The sequence below is a fragment of the Hoplias malabaricus genome, chromosome 17 (assembly GCF_029633855.1).
Source record: "Hoplias malabaricus isolate fHopMal1 chromosome 17, fHopMal1.hap1, whole genome shotgun sequence".
Classification (NCBI taxonomy): domain Eukaryota; kingdom Metazoa; phylum Chordata; class Actinopteri; order Characiformes; family Erythrinidae; genus Hoplias; species Hoplias malabaricus.
This window is the reverse complement of record NC_089816.1, coordinates 33,321,900-33,349,642: the sequence shown is the minus strand read 5'-3', so window position 1 is coordinate 33,349,642 and position 27,743 is coordinate 33,321,900. Positions and strand designations below refer to the sequence as shown.

At 45.5% G+C, this 27,743-nt stretch overlaps 1 protein-coding gene across 2 annotated transcripts in view; it reads right to left on the bottom strand.

The window, feature by feature from the left end:
- Window positions 1–27,114, bottom strand: part of lrp5 (low density lipoprotein receptor-related protein 5) — a 70,589-nt gene extending 43,475 nt beyond the window's left edge. The window contains exons 1-5 of one of the 2 annotated variants that reach the window (XM_066649912.1): window positions 26,904–27,114; window positions 16,853–17,053; window positions 13,710–13,929; window positions 6,836–7,033; window positions 659–855 (exon numbers count right to left, since the gene is read on the bottom strand). In XM_066649912.1, the coding sequence (XP_066506009.1) occupies window positions 659–855; window positions 6,836–7,033; window positions 13,710–13,929; window positions 16,853–17,053; window positions 26,904–26,958 (871 nt within the window). In that variant the 5' untranslated portion in view covers window positions 26,959–27,114. Of the gene's footprint in view, window positions 1–658; window positions 856–6,835; window positions 7,034–13,709; window positions 13,930–15,892; window positions 15,912–16,852; window positions 17,054–26,903 lie in introns of those variants that run through there. The other variant, XM_066649913.1, reaches the window with a different exon arrangement.
- Between the last annotated feature and the right edge of the window lie 629 nt (window positions 27,115–27,743).

The following is a 27,743-nucleotide window of genomic DNA, read 5'->3' as shown; positions in this document are numbered from 1 at the left end:
AGCCTACCCTGAATCACTGGGCGCAAGGTAGGAACACACTCTAGCACCAGTCCTTTACAGGGCGACACACACTCACACATTCACACCTACTGACACTTTTGAGTCTCCAATCCACCTGCCGAAGTGTGTTTTTGGAGCGTGGGAGGAAACCAGAGCACCCGGAGGAAACCCACGCAGACACAGGGAGAACACACCACACTCCTCACAGACAGTCACCCGGAGGAAACCCACGCTGACACAGAGAGAACACACCACACTCCTCACAGACAGTCACCCGGAGGAAACCCACGCAGACACAGGGAGAACACACCACACTCCTCACAGACAGTCACCCGGAAGAAACCCACGCAGACACAGGGAGAACACACCACACTCCTCACAGACAGTCACCCGGAGGAAACCCACGCTGACACAGAGAGAACATACCACACTCCTCACAGACAGTCACCCGGAGGAAACCCACGCAGACACAGAGAGAACACACCACACTCCTCACAGACAGTCACCCGGAGGAAACCCACGCAGACACAGGGAGAACACACTACACTCCTCACAGACAGTCACCCGGAGCAGGACTCGAACCCACAACCTCCAGGTCCCAATGGATTTTCGCGATTCTGAGGCGACCGTGTGGTGTGCTTTTGTGTTTCCGACTCACTGTTGGGCTGTCTCTCCTGGCTGAGGACCTGGATGTCCATGGGGGAGTAGATCCCGTTGAGTATTTCTCGGCGGTTGTCTCCGGTGTGTTTGTTGCAGGCATGAATGGAGCGTGTCTGCCAGTCCGTCCAGTACAGCGTCTCTTCAAACAGCGTCAGAGCAAATGGGTGGGTCAGCGTCCCCTCCACCACCGTCTCCCTGGAGGAACAACACAACACCAAACCCAGGTTATTCCTACAGCACATTCAACAGCAATAAATACAAACACATTTACAAATATTTTAAGATGGAGCGGTGCGTGTGAGTAAGAAGCGGCTGTATCTTTTAAGGTGGAGCGGTGCGTGTGAGTAAGAAGCGGATGTATCTTTTAAGGTGGAGCGGTGCGTGTGTGAGTAAGAAGCGACTGTATCTTTTAAGGTGGAGCGGTGCGTGTGTGAGTAAGAAGCGACTGTATCTTTTAAGGTGGAGCAGTGCGTGTGTGAGTAAGAAGCAACTGTATCTTTTAAGGTGGAGCGGTGCGTGTGAGTAAGAAGCGGATGTATCTTTTAAGGTGGAGCGGTGCGTGTGTGAGTAAGAAGCGACTGTATCTTTTAAGGTGGAGCACTGTCGCTAATGCAGTTAGCCGTCTTCCCTGCATCACCCTCTTCTAAACTTACAAAGCAACAACAGAGGCTCCATTCTCACTATTACAGCTCAGGAGAGCTGTAACGTTAATGTAAAAGTACTACTTTGTGTGGCTTTAAGGCATCAGCATAGCTCTATTAGAGACAAAGTTCACCAGGCCTCAGCAAACAATACAATATGTCACACACATGGCAGCTATGAGAACTCCACACAAAACAAGACTGGTAGGTGCAAAGGAGGCACTGTTTGCTGATAGCCCACCAACCCACACACTGTGAAACAAGACCCCAGTCAGTTTTCTGTGCGCTGCCAGAGTCAGAAAACGAGATAAAACGAGCCGTTCTGACTCTGCTCCGCTTCTGACATCAAGTGCAGAGACTTTAGAATGGCCCCGCCCCCTCGTCTGATTCTGTCCAATCACAGCGCAGGACCCGTGTTTATGTGAGAGCACAAAGATGAAGTTAAACTCGCAAAACAGACACAACGGAGAATACCAGAACGGAGAAGAAAGAGAACAGAGTGAAAACGACTAAAAACCAGAGCTTCTGCTCCTCGCTCCTCACTGCTGTGCGCTCGGGGTCGGGGTGAACAGCGAGCGGCTCATTATCATTTAAAGGAACAGGTGCTGAAAGTGGGTGTTCTGAACAGGGGCTGTTTACACAGGGGGAGAACACTGCTGTGAGGCTCGTGGGGTTTGGACCAAAACGGGTCACAGACACTTCATTTAGAAACAGAACCGTGTTCCTCTGCGGAGAGGCACAGGCAGGTCCGTGATGATTTAGACAGATTCTCTTCCATCCTGAGGAAGTGAACTCCAGTTCTGGCTGATGAGCCACATTTGTGGTTTGTGTGTGGAGGTAGATCTTCTGCCAAACTATTACTCGGCCCTAAACATCTTTTAAATGTAATTTGGTCCAGCATGTCGCAGCTCTGTCTTTATTTAGAGCGCTGCAGTGGTTTGTTTACGTCTTCCTGATGAGGTGCTGGGCACTGTTCCATCGCGCAGATGAACAGTGGAGGAAATACAGGCTCAGAGGGAGCGTTTAACACACAGGGAATAAACCTCCTGCCCTCAGAGCACCCGCCAACAGGGAAATTAAACAACTCCTCCTGTCAGCGCTGTGTCTGCTGCGGTCATTAACAGCCAGCGGCTAAACAGCTGGGGTCACTCAGTCCACACCAGTCTGCTGCTTACTGTCATTACACAGAGCAGTAAACTCCACCGCACAATCCAGAGCTGAGCCTCGGCGTCCTCTTCAGCCGCAACGACAAAGGGAGACGCTAATACAGACGTAAATAACGCACAAATCAGACATTCACAAACGGGAGAGGAATGACCGCAAGGAATCAGGAGAGATCAGCAGCACTGGAAACGTTTAAGACCTTACGATAACTCACTTTTTAAATCCAGGGGGCCTCCATATTATTTTAATTTTACAAAATTTACAAAACATGCTGCAGTTTATAACATTTTACACATCTTTTCTGGAGGCACTGCTAATTAAACAGAAGTTAACAACAGTGTAACTACCTAAAAGTGCTTAAATTATTGATAAAACATCTTTTCTATAATAAAAGTCCTTATCTTGAGCCTCAATAACTTTTACAATTTTTTTTAAATGAAGTTAAATATAAAGAAAAGGAGTAAAAAGGTAAAAATAACGTTATTTACAGCCCAAAGCTAATAAATAATCAGAACAAATCATAATAAAAATCCCATGATGCAGTAGTTTTGTTTTGGTTCGACCTCTGGTTTAAGTTTGTGAAACGTCACGGAGTTAGTCCTGAATCTCGACGCTGAAAGGTCTGTGAGACGATGACGAACGACTCCTGGTGGTGTTTCTGATCGTCATCGCTCGACCCGCTCCTCGTTCCCGGTTCCTGGGGCTAAAAGAGGGGCATGTTTTAATAGCGTGTGAAGAACAGAGGGGAAACGTAATTGCTTCCAGATCTCGCTCCGTTTTTGACGTAGGTGGGTTGCTCGGCGGCGGCGGGCCGTTTGAAGTCGGCTGGAACACTAAACTCCACCATTAATCAGAGGTGTCCAGAACACAGACATGAAAGCGGCCGCATTGTTTTAAAAACAACAGAAGGTAAGTGCTAACAGAGGAGCGCGGACTCTCGGAGACAAGACAGAGGAGCAGAACGTAGCGCACGCTTCTCTCCCCATGAATCCTTCACGGCACTGATCCACCCTCCATCAGCGTCCGAGCGCCAAGACTCTCTCTTATGGATGTGGTCGGACTGTAATATTGTTCACTGGGAAGCAGCGTTGGGTTTTTGAAAAGTGCTTCATAAATGCAGTGTGTGATGGAATAATGCAAACTAACACAAGACAAGACAAGTGTATGTGAGAGAAGTTTAGAGTCTGACGTGTTCGTCTTCAGCAGTGGGAGTAACTGAAGGTCATGTCAATGATGCAGGGGCCGAGGGATCAAATGAGGGAGCGATAAAAGGAATTACAGAGGGAGCAAAGGAGTGATAGTGTGAGCGAGGGTGTGACTGAAGGAGCGAGGGAGTACTGGTGAGAAAGTGATGAAGAGAGAGGGGGATTAAGGGTGCGAGTAACTGATTGAGGGGTTGAGCGAGTGCCGAGGGGAGTCTGTGACTGAAGGAGTGAGGGAGAGATCAAGGGAATGACTAAGAGCGTAGGGATTGAGGGAGAGGGTATTGGCTCTTTTCCACTGCAGGGTCCCTACTCGACTCACTTCGACTCTGCTCCTCCACCAGGTGAATCAGGTCCTGGTTCTGGAAGCGGGTTCTTGTTTAGTGGCTGTTCTCTCGTGGTTCAGAGCGAGTCGAGTAGGGACTAAACCGTGGCGTGTAAACCTTGCAGAGCGCTGATCGTCCAGAGAGAGTCGTCACTCTACGCCACGCAACGCAGACGACCAGCACCAACTCTCCATCTGTAAAATCTCCAGCTGCAGCAGAGATCACGTTTGTTTTTATCCGACTCACGACGGCAGCTCGTAAAATGACGCCGTGGTCTTTTGAAGAGGTTCAAACGCTCCTTGGATCGGTGGCCGACGAAAGAATCCAGCGAGAGCTGGACGCTGCAACAAGGAAGGAACAAACTCTACTGATCTGTCTGAACTGATGACGGGGGGCCTACAGAGAGTAGGGTCCAGTAGAGTAGGAACCATGCAGTGGAAAAGTGCCATTACATAGTGAGTGAGTGAGAAGGGAACAAGTCAGCAATTAAAAGAAGTAATACACAGTTACGTAAACCAATCCTGCCTCATACGAGAGCTCATTACAGCGCTGTAGTTAGACAAAGGCTCCACACAGTCCAGAGTTTACTGCACCATTAACAACAGCAGTCTTTCAGAGCTCCTCCCCCAGAATGAAGGTGGAGCTGACCCTGGACCAGTGCTGAGAGTTGCCCCCGCTCTGTAAACCAGGCCTGTGCTGAAAGCCCTGAGTGAGTGAACGTGATCCAGTGCTGGAGAGAACATATCTCTCCTATAAAGTCCCTATTAAACTACAGCAACAATAGGAAATGTATGCCTTTACCCAGGGGCCACAATCCTCCTCATAATGCCTGACAGACTCAGGTTACTGCCGTATATGGCATGCAGGTAAACTCTGAACGAGTGTGTACGAGTGTGTGTGTGTGTGTGTGTGTGTGTGTATTCTTACAGTCGAGTATCTTATGGCTGTTTGGACTGGAGCTTTGAGCAAAAATGACCCAGAGAACAGTGAGAAAGTGAGAGAGGAGGTCTGAGGGAGTGGGAGAAAGAGTGAGAAAAGAGGAAAGAAACGAAGGAAAAGATAGAGAGGGAGAAAGGGAGAGATAGGAGAGGAACAAAATGCAGGAGGATAATATAGAATGAAAATGTGGGAAAAGAGAAAACAGAGAGAACAGATAAAGAACTGTGAGAACAGAGAGAGAACAGTGAAAACAGAGAGAGAACAGGGAGAACAGGGAGAGAACTGTGAAAACAGAGAGAGAACAGTGAGAACAGAGACAGAACAGTGAAAACAGAGAGAGAAAACAAAGAGAACAGAGAGAGAACAGGGAGAGAACGGGGAGAGAACAGTGAAAACAGAGAGAGAACAGTGAGAACTGGGAGAGAAGTGTGAGAACAGGGAGAGAACAGTGAAAACAGGGAGAGAACAGTGAAAACAGGGAGAGAACAGTGAAAACAGGGAGAGAACTGTGAGAACAGAGAGAGAACAGGGAGAGAACAGTGAAAACAGAGAGAGAACAGGGAGAGAACTGTGAAAACAGGGAGAGAACTGTGAAAACAGAGAGAGAACAGTGAGAACAGAGACGGAACAGTGAAAACAGAGAGAGAAAACAAAGAGAACAGAGAGAGAACAGGGAGAGAACAGTGAAAACAGAGAGAGAACAGTGAAAACTGGGAGAGAAGTGTGAGAACAGGGAGAGAACTGTGAAAACAGGGAGAGAACAGTGAAAACAGAGAGAGAACAGGGAGAACAGGGAGAGAACTGTGAAAACAGGGAGAGAACAAGGAGAGAACAGAGACAGAACAGTGAAAACAGAGAGAGAAAACAAAAAGAACAGGGAGAGAACAGTGAGAGAACTGTGAAAACAGGAAGAGAACGGGGAGAGAACAGTGAAAACAGAGAGAGAACAGTGAGAACTGTGAGAGAACTGTGAGAACAGAGACAGAACAGTGAAAACAGAGAGAGAACAGGGAGAACAGAGAGAGAGAACAGGGAGAGAACTGAAAACAGGGAGAGAACAGTGAGAACAGTGAGAGAACAGTGAGAACTGGGAGAGAACTGTGAGAACAGAGACAAAACAGTGAAAACAGAGAGAGAACAGGGAGAACAGAGAGAGAACAGGGAGAAGAGAGAGAGAGAACAGGGAGAGAACTGAAAACAGGGAGAGAACAGTGAGAACAGTGAGAGAACAAGGAGAGAACAGTGAGAACAGAGACAGAACAGTGAAAACAGAGAGAGAACAGGGAGAGAACAAAGAGAGAGCAGAGAGAGAACAGGGAGAACAGAGAGAGAGAACAAAGAGAACAGAGAGAGAACTGTGAAAACAGGGAGAGAACTGTGAAAACAGGGAGAGAACAGTGAGAACAGGGAGAGAACAGCGAGAGAACAGTAAAAAGAGAGCCACAGGGAGGGGGCGCTGTGGGATCTCACTGACTGCTGATGTCACACTGTGTAAACGGGTGGGGGATAAACACAAGCCGAGTCGCCCCCCGCAGTGTGAGTTTAGAGTTTAGATTAGTGCCGTCGTTAGACCTGGTAAAGAGTCAACACATGAGAACGGTGTGGAAAATGTTCCAGAGTTTCTCCTGCATGCGCTGCACAGGCTCCGCCCACAAGCGCTTAATTTCCTGCTAAAAGAGCACGTCTCACACAGAAAACTTCTGATGAACTTTTATTTTCAAATAAATGATTGGTGACTTCATTCGAGAAGACGATGTTACTGTCACCATGAGAAACGTGAATGTGACTTTAATCATGAACAATGTAAGGATTCTGAATTATCGTTTGTGTTTTATTTGATATTTTATTTCATATGCCACATCCAAATAAAGTGTGTGTGTGTTTGTGTGTGTGTAAAACCCACCGTGCGGTCCCGTCCAGGTTAGCTCTGTGTATGAAGCTGAGTTTAGCGTCGGCCCAGTACAGTTTCTGCTCCTGCAGGTCGATGGTGAGTCCGTTTGGCCAGTAGATCTCCTCCTCCACGATGACCCTCCTGCTGCTGCCGTCCATCCCCGCCCGCTCTATCCTCGGCTCCTCCCCCCAGTCCGTCCAGTACATGTACCTTGTGGGTGAAAAATATATTACCAACACGTTTAATTTCACTGTGACACATTTTATACTCAGGATAAACTTCATTCTAATTAAAATTAAAAATTAAAAGAAACTCACACACACACTTTCTGAGCCGAGGGATATTGACCTTTTATCTCTAGAAGCTCCAAGAGCCGGTCATGACAAACACTCTCACACTCCCTCACTGTTAAGCCTGGGGAACGCGTGGGATCACATAATACACACTGGACCATGTTATTAGAAGCATAAAATGTAACTCTGGTAGTTCTCTAGCCGTTATAACCACAACGACCCACAGTAAAGCACTTTTTACCAGAATCGATGTCTAACACTAAAAACTGAGCTAATCCAGCTAAAGTTAGCAGGCGCTAGCACTCGCCCTCGTTCATCAGTAACTCTCAAAACCAGCTTATAACACTGTCCTCAACAAAGCTTGGGTTCCACCGACACAAATTTAACTCATTTAATTCACACAGCAACCGGAGAACAGCACTTATCACCACAAACGATGCCTAATGCTAAAGCTAATCCGGCTAAAGTTAGCAGCTGCAAACCCAGGCTCACAGCTCAGCGACTCTCACAAACTTATTATATCAACTTTCAAGTTTGACAATCTGCAGCTCTGAATTCATTCATTCATTGGAACACCCAGTCACTCACTGTCACACACATCTGTAGACAGGTGTTGGTGTGTGTGCGTGTGGTGCTTTGAGTGTTATGTAGAAACGACTGAACTGAGCCCTAGACTAAACATCAGCGCAGCTTTAAAAAGAATAAAGGCTTTAAAAATCAAAGACAGCACCAGCATCATCACACCAAACACCAGAGAATACACACACACACACACACACACACACACACACACACACACACACGCTCAGCTCAATGTAGCTTTAACACAACAAAGACCCATTCTGGAGTATGTTTACTGGTGATTTTGACGGTAAATAAACAGCTGTTATGGTTAGATATCACCAACAGACATCAATGACGCTGTTTACAGCTGATGTGTTTATCAGGATTATATCTGGATAGGAATCATCGACATACAAATACAGGTGTGAACGCACCCAGACACACTTAAACAGGATTCCAAGCCACATTCGTCTAAGGCTGCGTTCACATTACCAGCTCCAATGGTCTGGAAGTAAACGTCGTCATTGCCATATGCTCAGCTCTAGCGGCTGAAGTTGGGCGCAGCACAGCGTTCACACCATGATAGTGCTGGGAAAGAATTTCCTGTGCTGTGATCTAACGAGGCTTTACACTGCGATATGCGACATGACTGCCCCAGATTACCTCATTTATCCTGACTCTAGTCCTACACTCCTCACTGTCGCCTGGAACCGTTCCTTCCGAGGCTCCACGACGAGAGCCGGACGACAGGAAGCGAGATGAGATTCAAATTCCATGTATCTCCCCATTTCACTGCGGCTTTTCAGGCACAGATTTTGCTTGTTGCCTCGTCTGAGTTACCTGGCTCTCCCTTTTCGTTTGGTCGAGAGCCGAAATGCTCCCAAACTATTGAAGCTGCATTTGGTTTTGTGGTTGGTTTGCTGCCATTGTTTCCATTTTATAAAAGAAGACTGGCACTCAGCCGTTGTTCAGATGCCAACAGCTGGGGAAAGTTACACTCAACCTTTTTATATGACTTTTTAAACATATTTAATTATCATTCATTACACACACACACACAATGAAGTGTAAAACAAGAAAGACCTTGCAAATAAAGGGACAACTCTAACACATTGCAGTGGTTGACATTATTGTGGTTATTCCACACCATGTTTTCTGAATAGCCTCTTATTAGATAGAATTAAGAGAGAAACTCCGGAGTATCGGGTCTGGAAACGTGCCAGTACAGTCGTTCACAGATGTAGCGCATAGCGGGAGACGTTATAAGCGAGACGCGTTCTCTCAGCGGGAAATGATGCATGTGCTTTAGCCGTGGGGGCAGAGCCTGTGCAGCATGCGTAAAAGCATCTCTGGAACATTTCCTGTTCCCAACTTGCACCCAGTGATTCCGGGTAGGCTCCGGACCCACCATGACCCTGAACTGGACAAGTGTTACAGATAATGAATGAATGAATGAATTCTTTTAAGGGTGCGGATTTCAGTGTGGGTTTCAGATTTCAGACGCAGGTGTAAGTCACGATGCAGTTCACACTCTCAGAAAACCACCAGGTGGAGACAGGGTCACTCTACTCTGTCATTCCCTCTCTCCGCAAACCTGTCCTGAGATGGACAGAATACGCAGTCCCTCTTCGGAAAACATCTGTGAATAAAATCTGTGAAGTGTCCCTTTAACTTCAGACTTGATGGGAGTGTCCTCGTCCCCCTTGTGTCCCCCCTGAAGAGAGATACGCCTCAGTTAAAGTTGGAAATGGAGACAAACTGCCAGAGAACAGCACATTGTACTTGCTACAACATTTAACAGGACTCCAAACCCTATGTACACACAGGTTTAAGAGCTGCCAAGCGCTGCTTTACTCATCTACACGAGCAGAAGAGTCCGGCAGCCCCCCGCCACTAATGTCTCCTGGGGGGATGTCTGCTGCCACGGACTAGTCCTTCTATTACTGGAAACACAGTCCTTCAATTCATTCATTCATTCACCTTCTGTAAGAGCTTCATCCGGGTCAGGGTCGCCATGCGTCTAGAACTTACACAGAATAACTGGACACAAGGGAGAGCATCACACACTCACCCTGTCACTCACACACTCACCCAGTCACTCACACCTGTGGACAATTTCACACACTCACCCACTCGCTCTGACACACACCCTGTCACTCACACTTGTGGACAGTTGCACACACTCACCCAGTCACTCACACCTGTGGACAGTTTCACACACTCACCTACTCACTCACCCTGTCACTCACACATTGACCCAGTCACTCACACATTGACCCAGTCACTCACACATTGACCCAGTCACTCACACCTGTGGACAGTTCCACACACTCACACCTGTAAACAGTTTCATACACTCACCCAGTCACTCACACACACACACACACACCCATAAACAGTTTCACACACTCACCCAGTCACTCACACACACACACACACACACACACACCCATAAACAGTTTCACACACTCACCCAGTCACTCACACACACACACACACACACACACACCCATAAACAGTTTCACACACTCACCCAGTCACTCACACCTGTGGACAGTTTCACACACTCACCCAGTCACTCACACACACACACACCTGTGGACAGTTTCACACACTCACCCAGTCACTCACACACTCACACCTGTGGACAGTTTCACACACTCACCCAGTCACTCACACACACACACACCTGTGGACAGTTTCACACACTCACCCAGTCTCTCACACACTCACACCTGTGGACAGTGTCACACACACACACTCATTCATTCACTCAGCTCTGCCGATGTCTGTTTTAAATGGTTTAAACCCGCCTTTTCTCATAAGTATAGTGCTGTGATTGGACAGACTCAGATGAGGGGGCGGAGCCATTCTAAAGTCTCTACACTTGAAGTCAGAACCGGAGCAGAATCAGAGCGGCTCGTTTTATCCCATGTTCTCTGTTACAGGCAGCGCACGGTAAACTGACTGGGGTCTTGTTTCACAGTGTGAGGGTTGGTGGGCTCCAGATGAACACATTAATGTAAACATGAAGTAAACGAGGGGCTTTTCAGAATGCGTCTCCTTTAAGACTCTGTACAGACTCTGCACGCGTGTCACCAGAGGAAACAGCGGTGGAGCCTCATGCCAGAGGAGTAACCAAGCATGCGAACCCCACCCCCAGCTGAGGCTCCGGCACATTCCCCTCAGTTAAACATCTCTTACACACGCGCACACACACACACACACACTGCAGCTCACAGCACCAATCAGCCACAACATTAAAAGCACGGCCAGCTGAGGAAAACAACACTGATCTGGTTCCACTGGCCGCTGCTGAGGAGTGGGATTTAACACCAGGCAGTGACTCTACACTCCCTTCTTCCATTCATCTCTCTCTCTCTCTCTCTCTCTCATCGTCTAGACATTATTTATTCATCATCTACTCATCACTCCATCTACAATTCATCCATCCATCCATCACTATTTTATTCAGTCACAGTAGATAAAAAGATAGATAGATTAAACAGGACAACACAACCAGGATGCTGCGTCTCATCAGTGAACGCACACACACACACACACACACTAGCAGCAGTGAATACAGACCCATGTGTGTGTGTGTGTGTGGGTCTGTATTCACTGCTGCTAGTGTGTGTGTGGGAGAGACTGGGTGAGTTTGTCAAACTGTCCACATTTGTGTGTGTGTGAGAGAGAGAGAGAGAGAGAGAGAGAGAGAGAGAGAGAGACTGGGTGAGTGTGTGAAACGGTCCACAGGTGTGTGTGTGTGAGAGAGACTGGGTGAGTGTGTGAAACGGTCCACAGGTGTGTGTGTGTGAGAGAGAGAGACTGGGTGAGTATGTGAAATGGTCCACAGGTGTGTGTGTGTGAGAGAGACTGCGTGAGTGTGTGAAACGGTCCACAGGTGTGTGTGTGTGAGAGAGAGAGACTGGGTGAGTGTGTGAAACGGTCCACAGGTGTGTGTGTGTGAGAGAGAGAGACTGGGTGAGTATGTGAAATGGTCCACAGGTGTGTGTGTGTGAGAGAGACTGGGTGAGTGTGTGAAACGGTCCACAGGTGTGTGTATGTGAGAGAGAGAGACTGGGTGAGTGTGTGAAACGGTCCACAGGTGTGTGTGTGTGAGAGAGACTGCGTGAGTGTGTGAAACGGTCCACAGGTGTGTGTGTGTGAGAGAGAGAGACTGGGTGAGTATGTGAAACAGTCCACAGGTGTGTGTGAGAGAGACTGGGTGAGTGTGTGAAACTGTCCACAGGTGTGTGTGTGTGTGTGTGTGTGAGAGACTGGGTGTGTGTGTGTGTGTGTGTGAGAGACTGGGTGGGTGTGTGTGTGAGAGAGAGAGAGAGAGAGAGAGAGAGCGAGAGAGAGAGAGAGACTGGGTGTGTGAAACGGTCCACAGGTGTGTGTGTGTGAGAGAGACTGCGTGAGTGTGTGAAACGGTCCACAGGTGTGTGTGTGTGAGAGAGAGAGACTGGGTGAGTGTGTGAAACGGTCCACAGGTGTGTGTATGTGAGAGAGAGAGACTGGGTGAGTGTGTGAAACGGTCCACAGGTGTGTGTGTGTGAGAGAGACTGCGTGAGTGTGTGAAACGGTCCACAGGTGTGTGTGTGTGAGAGAGAGAGACTGGGTGAGTGTGTGAAACAGTCCACAGGTGTGTGTGAGAGAGACTGGGTGAGTGTGTGAAACTGTCCACAGGTGTGTGTGTGTGTGTGTGTGTGTGTGAGAGACTGGGTGTGTGTGTGTGTGTGTGTGAGAGACTGGGTGAGTGTGTGTGTGTGTGAGAGAGAGAGAGAGAGAGAGAGAGAGAGAGAGCGAGAGAGAGAGAGAGACTGGGTGTGTGAAACGGTCCACAGGTGTGTGTGTGTGTTTGTGTGTGTGTGTGTGTGTTTGAGTGTGTCTGGAGAGGGATTTACAAATGAATGAAAGGTAATGTGCCAGAGCATGAACTCTGTTGAAGCTGTAAAGTGTTGTGAATGGATCTATGTGTAAATTCTATAAAATACAACTGTGTTAATAAAAATACAGCTCTTTTAAACTGGGACCGATATAAACACGGCCAGCCCCTCGGCCCTGAGTAAACATGTGTGAAATGTAAAGCTTGAGCCTGGTGTGTGTGTGTGTGTGTGTGTGTGTGTGTGTGTGTGTAACAGGATCCTTTCCCCCCAAAACGGCCCCGTTCTCCAGCAGCTCCGCCCAAACACTCTGGAGGAACACGCTCACTTCACCTAACAGCAGCGAGCGCTTAGGAAAACACAGCGGCAGGATGTGTTTCTTTAGGCTGAAGGCCAGGAAAAAGTGTCTGGCTCCTCCTGTTAATGCCTTTATCATACGGCGTGAAGAGAGCGAGAAAGATTCTGCAGAAAACCTCCAGCCAAAATCCCTCACTTCCAAATACATCCACGACTCTAAAAGCCCCCCGCACCTCCACAGCGGCTCCAACACCAGCGCCGCAGGCCCACAGACGCCAGCCCGAGTCTCACGCGCTCACAAACCGCCCCGAGACGGACCGACCATCCAGAGGAGAGAACAGAGCGGCTCCACTGGACGACACCCCCCTACAACCGCTCGGTTCATCCACAAATCCTCTCTCTCTCTCACTCTCTCACTCACACACACACACCTGAGCTGTTAGAGACAACACTGCCAAAAAAACAGAGGGAGAGAGATGTTCTTGTGAGAAAGTAATAGAAGAAAGAGGGAATTAGACAGAGAGAAAAGAGAAGGAAATGTTCACAAATAAAAGAAAGAAAGAGAAGACAAGAGAGAGAGAGAGAGAAGAGAGAGAAGAGAGAGAGAGAGAGAGAGAGGAGAGAGAGAGAGAGAGAGAGAGAGAGAGAAAGAGAGGGAGAGAGAAAAGAGAGAGAGAGGAGAGAGAGAGAGAGAAGAGAGAGAGAGAGAGAGATATGTATCTGAAATAAATAAAAACAAAGAGAAACAGGTGTAGAAATGAAGCGAGAGAGAGTGAGTGTGTGTGTGTGTGTGTGTGTGTGTGTGTGTGTGTAATCACGTACAGAGAGTGTGTGTGCGCTCACCTCTGCTGTGGGTTCAGGGCTATGGCCCGCGGCTGGTCCAGATCCTGCCAGAACAGAACTTTTCGTGAGGTCCCATCCAGATTAGCCACTTCGATCCGGTTTGTTTCCGAGTCGGTCCAGTACAGCTTCCGTCCGAGCCAATCACACGCCAAACCGTCCGGAGAAGCCAGCCCAGCGACCACCACCGACTGACCATAGCCCAGAGTGGCTTCCTTCACCGCTAAAACACACACACACACACAGAGTATTACACAACAAACCACAGCCAATGAACTCTGGGTCTTGAACCGGTTCCGTTAGGACGATTAGAACCTTGGTTCTACACAGTGAACAGTAAGGGGAAGTCTGTTTTAACCAGCACTAAGTTTGTCACAACAACAACAACACCACCTTTCACACACCTCAACTGGAGGGGGAAAAATAATATAATTATAATAATAAATAATACAAAATAATAACAATAATAGGTCTGTCCCAAAGCCTCATGAGCTCCCTACGTAGGCAGCGACTCCATAGGCAGCTGTTTAATCAGCAGAGTTCCTCATGAGGCAGATTATTGAGACGCTGTAGTTGGGAAACAATGATGTCACGGCTTCCCACCCACTGCACACCGCGGCGAAGGTTGCCTCAGCGTTTCAGCGCAGTGGAGTCTAGTCTTTCAGTTTTTTCCTCGTAATTTTGCTCTAGGAGAAGAGTTAAATAGACGTTGCATCATGGCATTGCTTTCGCGGATGAGGAATGGTTCGATGCTGCCTTAAATCTAAGCCAGATTAAGGTATCTCAGTAGGCAGCGTATTTAAGGTGTTTAAAGCCTATGTGCCGGGAGTCGCTAGACAGTTCACTATGTTTTGGGACAGACCCAATAACTACATTACCGACTTATCAAACAATATATGAACATTTCCTTAATCATTTTTGTTGACTTTTTATATCCCCACTGTGTTTACATAAGATAAAGCGAACAGAGTCAAGAGAGAGTCATGGTTTATCCACTGTTTACAGCCTGGTCAGGTCACACCTGGCACTGACCTGCGTCCTGGTGATCCCATCACAAGAGGTCAGCTAAAAGTACCGGTGTGAACGGGGTACAATGCGATGGAAGACCCGATCATTCAAACCACATTCACAGGAGGCGCTTATGACCACGTTATTCCTGTAGCGTGAATAACGAAGCCACAGTAATAAGCACCGCCCACGCCAACCGCGTCACTTTTACAAAAACGAATTTTCAAACCGTACGTTGTGTCTGTGTGTGTGAGAGAGAGAGGGAAATGTGTCGCTTGTAATTTATGTTTCTCTCAAAACTAAATTAAAAAAATAAAACTAAAGACACAAACTCAAAGTGTCCTTTAGGTGTTTATCTGAAATTGATTTAATCCCGTTTGTAATTCACACTTGTAACACCAGAATACATTTAGAAACAGACAGACCCTCTGCTCAGGTGGTCTCGCTGAGTTCGAAAGGGAGCGTTCACACTTACTCTGACAAACCGCATTAACAGAGCAATCACACCAGGGTTCCTTTAAACTGAACCAGAGCTGTCTCTGAGCTTTTTCTGGAGCTTCTTTAGCTCCACAAGGGCATGGACCAAACATTCTGGCTCCGAGGGGGAACGAACCTTTCGCGTTTATGTTGGTGGAAAGGCACCGAACGTTTCAGAATTAGTTGCACAGACTGGAACAGAACCAGCTCCAAGCCTGTGGAAAAGAGCCGGGCGGTGGATTACCAAAATAGGTTTATCAAACCAGGATAAAGAAATGTGAGCTGTAACGCAGAACCCGAACCGAATGGTTCTGAGGTCAGGAACGCAGTCCCCTGTTCACCAGCGAAACACAACAACTCCATTCAGCTCTGGCGCTCCGTTATCAGCTCCAACATTCCTCAGATGTTTCCCTCTCCCTCAAGATCCTGATATAACTCCTCAGCGATGTTACACACGGGGCCGGACTCCAACTACGGCCTCAAACGTGCTCTGGCGAGACGACTGATATCACACACACACACACACACACACACACACTCCAAAGACAGGCGAGTGAATTATCTCCACACTCCAGAAAATGTTCTGTTCACAGAGTAAGATAATGACTGTGACTTAAAAACAACCACTTCACAAATATTTACATTCATTTTACAGCTTTAAATAAACATTCAGAATTAATGCTTTATAGTTTAATGCTTACAGTTGGTAGTTTGGTTGTAGTAGGTGGTAGTTTAGTGCTTATATTTGGTAGTTTGGTTGTAGTAGGGGGTAGTGTAATGCTTACAGTTGTTAGTTTGTTTGTAGTAGGTGGTAGTTTAGTGCTTATAGTTGGTAGTTTGGTTGTAGTAGGGGGTAGTTTAATGCTTACAGTTGTTAGTTTGTTTGTAGTAGGTGGTAGTTTAGTGCTTATAGTTGGTAGTTTGGTTGTAGTGGGTGGTAGTTTAATGCTTACAGTAGTTTTTTTGTAGTAGGTGGTAGTTTAGTGCTTACAGTTGGTAGTTTGGTTGCATTAGGGGGTAGTTTAATGCTTACAGTTGGTAGTTTTGTTGTAGTGGGTGGTAGTTTAATGCTTACAGTTGATAGTTTGGTTGTAGTAGGGGTAGTTTAATGCTTACAGGTGTTAGTTAGGTTTTAGTAGGGGTAGTTTAATGCTTACAGTTGGTAGTTTGGTTCCAGTAGGGGGTAGTTTAATGCTTACAATTGGTAGTTTGGTTCCAGTAGGGGGTAGTTTAATGCTTACAATTGGTAGTTTGGTTCCAGTAGGGGGTAGTATAATGCTTACAGTTGGTAGTTTGGTTGCAGCAGGGAGTAGTTTAATGCTTAGAGTTGGTAGTTTGGTTGCAGCAGGGGGTAGTTTAATGCGTCCAGTTGTTAGCTTGGTTGTAGTAGGGGGTAGTGTAATGTTTAAAGTTGGTAGTTTGGTTGCAGCAGGGGGTAGTTTAATGCTTAGAGTTGGTAGTTTGGTTGCAGCAGGGGGTAGTTTAATGCTTAGAGTTGGTAGTTTGTTTGCAGCAGGGGGTAGTTTAATGCTTACAGTTGGTAGTTTGGTTGCATTAGGGGGTAGTTTAAAGCGTCCAGTTGTTAGCTTGGTTGTAGTAGGGGGTAGTTTAATGTGTACAGTTGGTAGTTTGGTTGTAGTAGGGGGTAGTTTAATGCTTACAGTTGGTAGTTTGGTTGTAGTAGGTTTGCTTGATGGCCTCCTCACTGACGTCGGTCCAGAAGATCAGCCCCTCGGCATAAAGGAAGTCAACAGCGGCCGCGTCCTCTAGGTCACTGACCACCACCGCGGACTCGGCGCGACCCGCCTCAGCGTCCACCAGCCGCACATCGCGCCGGTTAGCGAACAGCAGCAGGGGAGAACCTGCAAACATAACACACACACAAAGTTAGTACAGGAGTCTGACACAACTTCCAGGTGATCAGCAGAAGGACCTGGCTCAACAGGAACCATCTCACAGCCTCCTTCACGGAAGGTTTGGATATAAATAAGTGCTATTTAACGGGTTGTGTTCAGTCCTGTGGCTTAGATAATGCCAAAAAAAAAAATCAATAAATCTGTTCTGTGTCTTTAAGTACAAGGCCAGAGTTCATTCATGTGTATTTAAGAGGTTCATGGGGAGGGGGCGCTGTGGGAGCTCATTAACTGCTGATGTCACACTGTGAAAACAGGTAGAGGGTAAACACAAGCCCAGTCTCCCCCCACAGTGTGAGTTTAGAGCTGAGTTTGGGTTTAAACAGAGAGGAATGAAGCTGAAAACAGACAAAACACTCAGAAGAGCCTTCACTCGACTCTGTGCTCACAGCTACGAGGCTTTATCTCTAAATGTGTGTGATTTGAGCCTCAGTTTCGCTGGAAAACCATCTGCTGTGGTGTGTGTATTAAACCACAAGTGTCTGTTAGCACCAGTTGTGCTTCTAAACAGTGAAGAACCGTCTTATTTCACTTATTTTACGACTGTTCTGTTCCTCCAGCAGCAGCCAATGAAATCTGATCTCTTTCAGAAACAGGTTTTTATCACCAACATGTATCAATGTCCTGAACTGCACAGCGCTAAAAACCCTTCACTTGACCCACACTCACAGATATGAGGCTCAACAGTGCTACCCACTCCAAGGAAACACTCCAGGAATACACTCTTCACCTGCTGCAGTGTCATATACATAACCTGAGTCAGTGACCCTGCACATCCTGTAAGATCCTGTAGGGGGCCCTAATGTCACACACACCTAGTGAGTAATAAAATTACATTGCAGTGCCAGACAAGTGTCTATATCTCATATGTATACAGGTAGCTCTCGGCCAATCAGCTCACATCGCGGAATATAACAGTGATTACACCATCATTACACAACAGTACTAAGCCTGTCTTAATGTAACTGCACTGTTTAACATCAAACACACCCTAAGTGCGCACAAATACACACACACAACCAACCCAGGTTTATTTACAATGTCCACACACACAGATACACCAAAAGATTAAAACCTCAGGCAGGTGAAGTGCATAACACTGATGATCCGGGTACAGCGCCCCCTGTTGGGGGGTCATATATAAATGATGTCAGGCAGTCAGTACACAGGCAGATCTTGAGGTTGATGTTGCAGCAGGAGACATGGTCAGTGTACGGATGTGAGGGCCACACTGTGATGGTTGTAATGTTGTGGTCAGTCTCCAGAGCGATGTGCAGTGGACAGTACCGACCCGAAGTGTTCAGAAGAAGGCCCTTCCTGGGACGAGATGAGGAGGGGGAGATGTTTATAACGGTGTAGTGATTATTTTCTGTAAACGCTGTTGGAGCGGGAGGACTCAGGTGTGTTTACAGTGATTACAGGTGAGGTCACACCTGCAGACCGTTAAACACCTCGGGTACAGAGCTTAATGCAGGGAAGATGATCTGTTCCTGAGGGAAGAAGGACCCTCCAGCTTCTCTGACATGTTATCAACAAACTACGCGATTGGTGAGATTTAATATCAGATATAACACCATTCCTGATTGGATGAGACCATTTTCCCTGCGGTAAAGGGGGGTTTTTGGAAAGGGACGTGGGAGAATGTAGTACAAACGCCCGCAAACTGCCTCAAACACCTTCAGAACTGCTGCTAACCCCCCAAACCAGACCCAGAACTGCCCCAAATTGTGCTTTTCCACTGCATGGGTCCCACTCTCCACTCGCTTAAAGCTTGTCGCTTTCCCACTGGAACAGTTCCATGCAAAATGGAGCCGGTGATGTCACAAAACCCAGTCTCTAACAGGAAAGCACAACAGTGGACTGAACACAGCTCCGCCCCCAGTTCCTCACAGAGCAGTTTTGCTTGTCACATGTTCAGCTTTCGCTGGAGATTTTCCTCAGACACCGTCCCAAGGAGCGTCTTCTCTTCAGAAACCCCTCGGGGGAATGTTACGAGCTGCTGCTGAGAGTCAGATAAAAACTAATGTGAACGCTGCTGTAACTTCAGAGATTTTACAAGCGCTGAGTTTGTGCTGGAGCTCTGTGTTTCCTGGTGATTGACAGGTCTCTGGCCAATCAGAGCTCTGCAGGGTTCCAGCCAAAAAAATCAGCTTAATTTAAATTTGGTTCCTAAATGAGAAAAAACAAACAAGGCGCCAGTAGTTTTTTTTAAGTGCCAAATAATAATATGCAGCCTTCGACTGTTGCCGTGGTTTTTCAGAGTGTTTTTTTTATTTTTTATGATTTGATCCTGTTACAGAGTCAGTTTTTGAAGCGATGTCTTTGCTTGCCTTTGAACAGAATTTGCAGAACAAAAAAAATAACTGGTTCCAGAACCAGGACCAGATTTGGGCAGTGGAAAAGCAGAGGAGTGTAGGAGAGAGAGAGAGAGAGATAAAGATTGTGAAAGTCCAGTGACCGGAGCGTCCCCCTGAATGATCGGACTGGACTTTAGTTCCTGGGGCATTATTAGATTAAGTATTAACCTCTGAGAGGTCAATGCTCTGCACTCTGGCAGGAAAGAACTGAGAGAAAGAAAAGAGAGGAAGACACTGTTTCTGTACGTTCAGAAAACCAGCTGAACACAAAAAGGTTTTAAATTTGACTTGTTCTTCATAGTTTCTCTGTGGTTGGTCTACAGAAAAAACCTGGAACATATAACACTCACCCAGTTATTAAACCAGTCACTCACACACTCACCCAGTCACTCACACACTCTCACCCCTGTGGACAGTTTCACACACTCACCCAGCATTTTCCCCTGCGTGGGGAAACCCACGCAGACTCAGGGAGAACACACCACACTCCTCACAGACAGTCACTCGGAGGAAACCCACGCAGACACAGAAAGAACACACCACACTCCTCACAGACAGTCACCCGGAGGAAACCCACGCAGACACAGAAAGAACACACCACACTCCTCACAGACAGTCACCCGGAGGAAACCCACACAGACACAGAGAGAACACACCACACTCCTCACAGACAGTCACCCGGAGGAAACCCACGCAGACACAGAAAGAACACACCACACTCCTCACAGACAGTCACCCGGAGGAAACCCACACAGACACAGGGAGAACACACCACACTCCTCACAGACAGTCACCCGGAGGAAACCCACACAGACACAGGGAGAACACACCACACTCCTCACAGACAGTCACCCGGAGGAAACCCACACAGACACAGAAAGAACACACCACACTCCTCACAGACAGTCACCCGGAGGAAACCCACGCAGACACAGAGAACACACCACACTCCTCACAGACAGTCACCCGGCGGAAACCCACGCAGACACAGAGAGAACACACCACACTCCTCACAGACAGTCACCCGGAGGAAACCCACGCAGACACAGAGAGAACACACCACACTCCTCACAGACAGTCACCTGAGGACAGGATTCCACCCAGGACCCGAACCCCTGCGGTACCAATGTGAGGCAAATACGGAATTTTTTTAAGGCAAAATTAGTAAAGGACGAAGCTGAAGAAAACTGCGCAGGGAGACTCTGGACAATAGGGAAAGTGCAGATGTTCTGAGTGTGTATGATCAGATCACACCGCCCCATCTTAAAGGCAGCGTCCCACAGCAGAACAAACTCCTACCTGTTTGTGCTCATTCAGAAGCTCTGCAGCTTTTAAGGTGGAACGGTGTGTTTGAGTAAAGCCTGGCTCACTCTACAGGATTCAAGATCCTAACCGGTGTTGGAAACATGTGACACCCCACACATAAAGGCATTTCGCCGGAGTTTCTCTCGAAATGCTACATCCCAAGAGCAGGCGGGAGTCTCTAACACTCGGGCCGTGTCCGAAACAGACAGCGGCTGACGCCCCACGCTCTTGTTGCCTCACAGCAGCATTCTGAAATGAAGGTGTTTGTAGCCAAGTCACAGAGTATTCAGTAATTCAGCACATTGCCCAGGCCCTGTTCACTAGCGCCCCCTTGCCACAATGATTACAACTTTGGAGCAAAAACAGGCAGCATTTAAACAAGCTTTAAATACAGACACGACTCTGCACCTGCCTCCATCAGAACACTGCCTCAGTTTCATACACAGCTGTGATGTGGATGTCTAAAAAACTCCAGATGGCACTTCTCTGCTGTGAGCAGAGAGAAAAAAGTCTAACACCGGACCCAGACACTTTGATTTATTACCCATTTACAGACAGATGTAGTTAACTGTAGAGGGAGCGAGGAGCTGTGTGTGTACAGTGTAGTTTGTGACTGATGTAGTTCACAGAGATTGCTTGTGTGATGTCAGTGTTTCAGAAAAGATCAGTTTTGCTGTAAACACGACGCAACCTACAACCGGCGGTATGCTCAATTCTTCATCATCATCATTAATATTCCAAAACCCAGAAGACCCTGTGTGTGTGTGTGTTATCAGCTGTCCTGGATTTGTGTTCTAGACCTACAGACGTCTGGTTACCATCACCCCCACTCTAAAGAAATCAGAGTCAGATTCTCTACAACGAACCAACTCACACCAAATCAGTGACTGGGTTTACATCTCAATCCCTGGATTAGATTAAACTCGGGGAAAATCAGAGGCTACATGCTTCAAACAAATCAATCCCAAGCTCTGTTCACTTTTAAGGTGGAATGAGCCCTATTCCGTGTTCAGTAAGAAACTGTCTCTGACGGGGAGCACTACATTTCCGTGTTGTGAGGGTGACGTGTGAGCGGTGTAGACTCCTCACTCTCACCTGCTATTCGACACCGAGGCCCGGCGGTGGACCCTCCAGCCTCATTATCAGTAAAGTAACCCAACACCTCCCTTCCTTATGCTTCGAAACTGGACCAAAACTCGAATGTAACCCTCTGCTGGGAGTGGGGGAGTTTCTCAGGGGGACATTTATAACAAACCACTGTCCACGTCCGTCTCCTCAGGGTCTTTGGGGTTATTTCAGAATCAGCAGATATTCGCTTTTTAAAGGTCATCAGGATGATGCTCTAATTTTGCTGATATTTTAAACGGATGATTGTTGATGTGTTTATTTTATGATGGATGATAAATAAACAATAAATTTGTCTCAGTTTTTCCCCTGCGACAGTGTGGAGGAACACAAAGACTCTGTATCACTGCTGAAGGGCCACTGGGACTTATTTCTGTTTTTTTTTTTATTTTATTTAACGTATATTTATATAAAATTGGGCTGGACAATAATCCCATATCAATGTATATCGCAATATAAAATGTTTTAATAACTATACGATTTTTAAACACATTTGCAGTATTTCAGTACGCATTATTTACAGCGTCCACTGACTGACGGTCATTAGAGGGCGCTGTCGTCGTTTAGCGCTCGATTTTAAAGTTAGTTTAGAAATATTAACACTGACAACGTCAAGATTTTGTTGTTTGATGGTGACGTCATGTTTCTTCTTGCAGATTTTCTGTGGATTTTATATTTTTTATATCGATATTAGAATTGTATTGTATCGACCAAAATTAAGAAGATTATCGTGATATAAATTTTGTCCGTATCGTCCAGCCCTAATTTAAAATGGAGGAGTTATTTTATGTAATTTGTTGATGTTTGAAGCTGAGACCAGTTTGTTAAATAAATGTGACTAACAGTTTTTAATGAATCAATCCAAACTTACTTAAATAGCGCTTTTTTACAACTGATGTCAGCGTCACTGAATTGGTATCAGAACAGATAATGTGGGTATTTCTCAGGAGACACCTTTCATTTTATTGTTTGCAGACAGCGGGCTAAAATATATAGTGTTATGCAAATAAATATACATTTGTTTATAATTTTAATCTGCATTATCGTATCGTTATGGTATTGCCATTGGTCCAGATTTCCCATATCGGTGCATCCCTACCCCTCAGTGATGAACCAGCGGTGTCCAGATTGTAGGGCTGAGCAATTAATCAAAAATGTATCTAAATTGATTTTCAGAACTTCTAATTGACCTATTTTTTCTTATCTCATGTTTTTGTTAGTTGTGTTAAAGGGACACTATGTAAGATTTGTTTTTTTGTATCTGGTGCTCCCACTAGTGTAATTCATTTTTACAGCACAGTACTGAAATAAATGGGGACCAGGAAGAGTGGTTTCCTACCCATCCTAATGTTCATAGTGCAGTTTCTGCAGTGCTGAGTCTGGAGTAGCAACGAAAGAGGCCCTATTAGAGCTCAGTGAAGCATCACAACAATTTTGACGCTTAAATTTTAAGGTAAAAATATTACATAGTGTTCCTTTAACACATCACCACAGTGTTCATGCTAAACCAGAGCACACGGAGGAGAAACTAAACGCAGAGGCCGACCGAGCGACCGGAGGGACTTGTACCAAAGAGAAATGCTGCGTCTGTGGTATGGACGTGTTCTGACTTTAATGAAGACAAATGTAAACACTGAGAAAAACCAGTTTCAGACCAAAGTGAATCCCCCGGTCTGTTTCACACTGAACACAATCACACACCGAATACGAACAGAGCACGGCTCAGACACAGAGACGAAGCTCCCAGCCGCATCAGAAACACCCCCCCCACCTTTAACACTGGAGTGTGTTTACAGCACAAGCCTCGTCAGTGAACTATGAGACAAACAACAACTAAATAATCCTGCATTAATCGTAATTGAGGTAAAATGTTAAGGTAAATATGATACTGATTTGCACTGATATCGCTACCAGACGGCACTAAAATCACAGCAGGATGAGAGAGTTTCTAGTGTGTTGTGATCTCTATGAACCTGGATGTTAATATCACGCGATCACACGATGAGACAAACCAAGCCCAGTTTAAACACGCAACAGGAGACAGGCTTGGGTTTTATTTTCACTGGTGCAGTCAGTCGATTAAAAACACTGAACTCAATAATCACACGAGTTTCATTACTGGCAATGGAGAGAGGAAACCTTTCTTTTTTACTTCATTAAATATCTCGGTGTGGTATTTGTGATTTTTTTTAAATTAAGGAATCTATTAATTCAACCAATTAGCATCGGACACAAAAGGTTTAATCGAGAAAATTAAACTCAGGCTCAAAGAGGGAAAAGTGTGTGTGTGTGTGTGTGTGTGTGTATTGTAGAGAGAGAGTGTAAGAGTGTGTTAGTCATATTTAAACATATTTCAACATAAATAAAATGTAATCTACCTTCTGAACTCTACAGCAGTCATTTTAACAGCATCATTTTTCACACATTTTTTAAAGATTTCGGTGAAAGGTTTATACTTCTTTATAAATCCAGGGGCAGTTCTAAAGTGGAAATCTGTTTCTCAGTTTGGGATTCATGTTCTCTATAAAGAAATTTGGATTTGAGCAAATTAGTATAAAATATGTAAATAAGTCAGGAACAAACAGTAAATTCTAGGCAGGTTTTAGAGGTAAACAAAAGCTGCAAACAAAAGCTCCTCGTTTGAACAAATCTAAAGAGAAACGTGTCTCACTCCCCTGCTGTTGTTCTGTTTCTAAAGTGGGATATAATAAGGTTTTTTAAGTTTCAGGCACTAGTTCTGAGGATAGAAGTATGTGCTAAAAACTAAACTCCTAAACATATCAGGATTTTACAATATTTAATGTCCCACTTTAAAAGCAATGCTGCAAACAAAAGTGCCCCGTTTGAACAAATCTGTAGGAAAATGTGTGTTTACCTCAGAAGTGGTGTAAACAAATCAGGAGGAAAATCTGTGTTTGGATTTAAGCAAAGCTAAATGTGTATAATCTAAGGTCGTGTCATATATTTATGGCCAATTCTGAGAGAAATAATATAAATCAAAACACCACTTTTTAACAAATCTAATAGAAAAGTGTTTCTCACTCCGTTGTTGTTTTGAGACGTCTCTAAATTAAACCTGAACTGCAAATATATATATATTTCAAGGTCAATTTTGTAACAGACAACAGCTTTGTGTGTAGAAGTATGTACTAAAATGATCTGTCCTTCAAAGTGTGTTTTTCCACTTTGTGATAGTTTGGATTTGAGCAAAGTTCCTATAAATATATAGGAATAGGACACATATTTACACATTTTATTTTAACAACTCTAAAGAGGAATGTGTCTTTCTCCATTCTTGTGTTCATGTTTTTTCCAGAAACGACTATCATAAAGTTGACAAAACGACCCCTTTTTACAAATTAAGACGAACAAATTTGAGTTTAAAAACGTTAAAACACATCAGAACAAAAGGAACCCTTTTCCACTTGTTGGCGCATGATTTTAAGCTCAATTTTGAGGGTAAAACTCTGAACAAAAGAAGGAAAATATAAGGTTTTTCCTCAGAATTCTCGTTTCCCGTGCCTCCTGGAGAAAGCTGGGTTGAAGTAACGTATTTTAACGGATTTTATGATCACTTTAGTCTTTTGCGGCCAATTCTGAAGCTGAAAATGTAAACAGCCGTTCTCCACCTGAACAATTCAGAAGGGAAATGTATGTTTTTCTTCTCTATTTCAGTTTCAGGTGTTGATTTCGGATTCTAATGTGTATTCGATGTGTTTAGAGGTGAGTATATCACCTACATATCAATAGTATGAATGTATTTGTAACTAGTCTTTAACGGTAGCTCAACATTTACAACAAATTGTTTCGCTTTAGTGATTTACTGACAAAACGGGTACGTTCTGCCACTATTTTTTGTTTTCTGATCTCTTCGATGTTCAAAGTGTGAAGCTTTGTGTGAGTTTTTAAGCATTTTAATCACATTTTACTGGAAAGTGAAGCTAAAGCTACACAGCAGCGCAGCGCACTTGGAACAATCCACCTCATCAGAAAAAAAACGAGCCAAACTGAAATGAATCCGTGTTTAAGCTCTTAAAAACAACAGCAGAGTTTACTCCAGGCTTTAATTGTTTGGGGTAATGTCTTGTGTGTGTGGTTTTCGCGTTTTAAAACACTCAAGAGACTTCTGTAAGCGACTTTGAGAGTAAAAAATTAACAAAAGTCCACCCTATACCTCTCTCTTAGTAGTGGAGAGTCGATTCTGAAAGATTCGAATCGTAGACTCTGAGTTTGCCAGAGAGTCGGTGTCGACTCTGAGGGTCTAAGTGCTGTATTTATAAACACGTTGTAAAATGTAATTACGAGTCCTGATGAAGATGTTCTATAAAAGTTTATTAAGTAATGCGAACGACTTATTAATGTGTGGGAATGATTTAACAAATTAAATATTTAATTACAACATTTCATAACAAATAATGAATATGAATGGATGCCACTGACAGGGTCCAGTGCCCTGCTGGTCAAATCTCCTATTAATTAAGGTGTGCAAATTATTTATTAATGCGTGGGCATTACTTAATAAATAGTGAGAACAAGATAAGTTCAAATATCTCATTCCCACCCCGTATTAACTCATCCCCACACACACTGCAGATCTAATCCCCACAGCTTATTAAAGGAAGACCAAGTCAGTTTTTACAGCACTGTACTAAGATGAATGCAGAGGGAATGGGATGCCTGGCTGCCCTCCTCCAAATGTTACATAGTGCAGTTTCTGCAGTTCTGCGCCCAGAGAAGCAATGAGATGTTCTCGCTATTACAGCTCCTTTGAGCATCACAATGATTTTTAAGTTGCAATTAGAAAGTAAAAATGTTACGCAATATTTCTTTACGTCCATCCCATTCTGTAGTAAGTGGTTCCCACGACTTAATTTTAATTAGGGATGGTTCCAGTAAGAGACCCCTGTGCTATAATGCATGGAATGGAAAGGAATCGAGGAGTCGACTCCAGAAAACCAGGAGTCGTGCATCACTACTCTCTCTCTGTCTGTGTGTGTGTGTGTCGCTCTCACCGTGCAGTAGAGACACACCGCAGCTCAGCAGCAGCTGCACGAATAAAAACTCCATCTCACGGCGAACCGTTTCAGCTGCGCGGCTCCAGACCCATATTTCCAGGCGTCCGGGAGTTTAAGATGTTACAGAGAAACTTTTTAGTCCGTCTTCTTGAGCTTTAAACACTTTTAATCCGTCTGAAAGTGTCTCCCCGTTCCCTCTCTCTCTCCCTCTCACTCTTTTTCCTCTCCCTCCCTCTCTCCCTCTCTTTCTGCTTCTACAGGGAATGACAGCGGAAACGGCCCCTGACGTCAGCCCGTGGGATCGAACTGATATCTTTCCCACCCGTATTCCGGAAAACACCCCGCCCCCTCTTACTTTGATTGGCTATTAGAACTTAAGTAGGTACAACTGGCCAACAGCAGCTGGGGAGGTTTGACAAATCAGAGCGGGGAGAGGGCGGGACAGGTCTGAAAACAGGTGGGAATAGAAAATACAGAGCGTCTGGGTGTTTTCTGACAGTTTCTCGTAAAACTTTGATAAAATTAATGAGGCTGATAATTTTTTTAAGCTTACATTTAATCAGAGTGTATCAAATTATGCATGTTTTTATTGCAGCACACATTTAAAGTAATTGTTAATATTTCCCCACTTTTTATAATAATTAAAAAAATGTTACTATCGTTCTAGTGCTACATCAGAGCGGCGCTCTGCGACACAGCCGCAGGGGCTCGGGTCACTGTCTGTGAGGAGTGTGGGGTGTTCTCACTGTGTTTGTGAGGGTTTCCTCAAACACACATTGGTAGGTGGAGTGAGTGTGTGAAACTGTCCACAGGTGAGAGTGTGTGAGTGACTGGGTG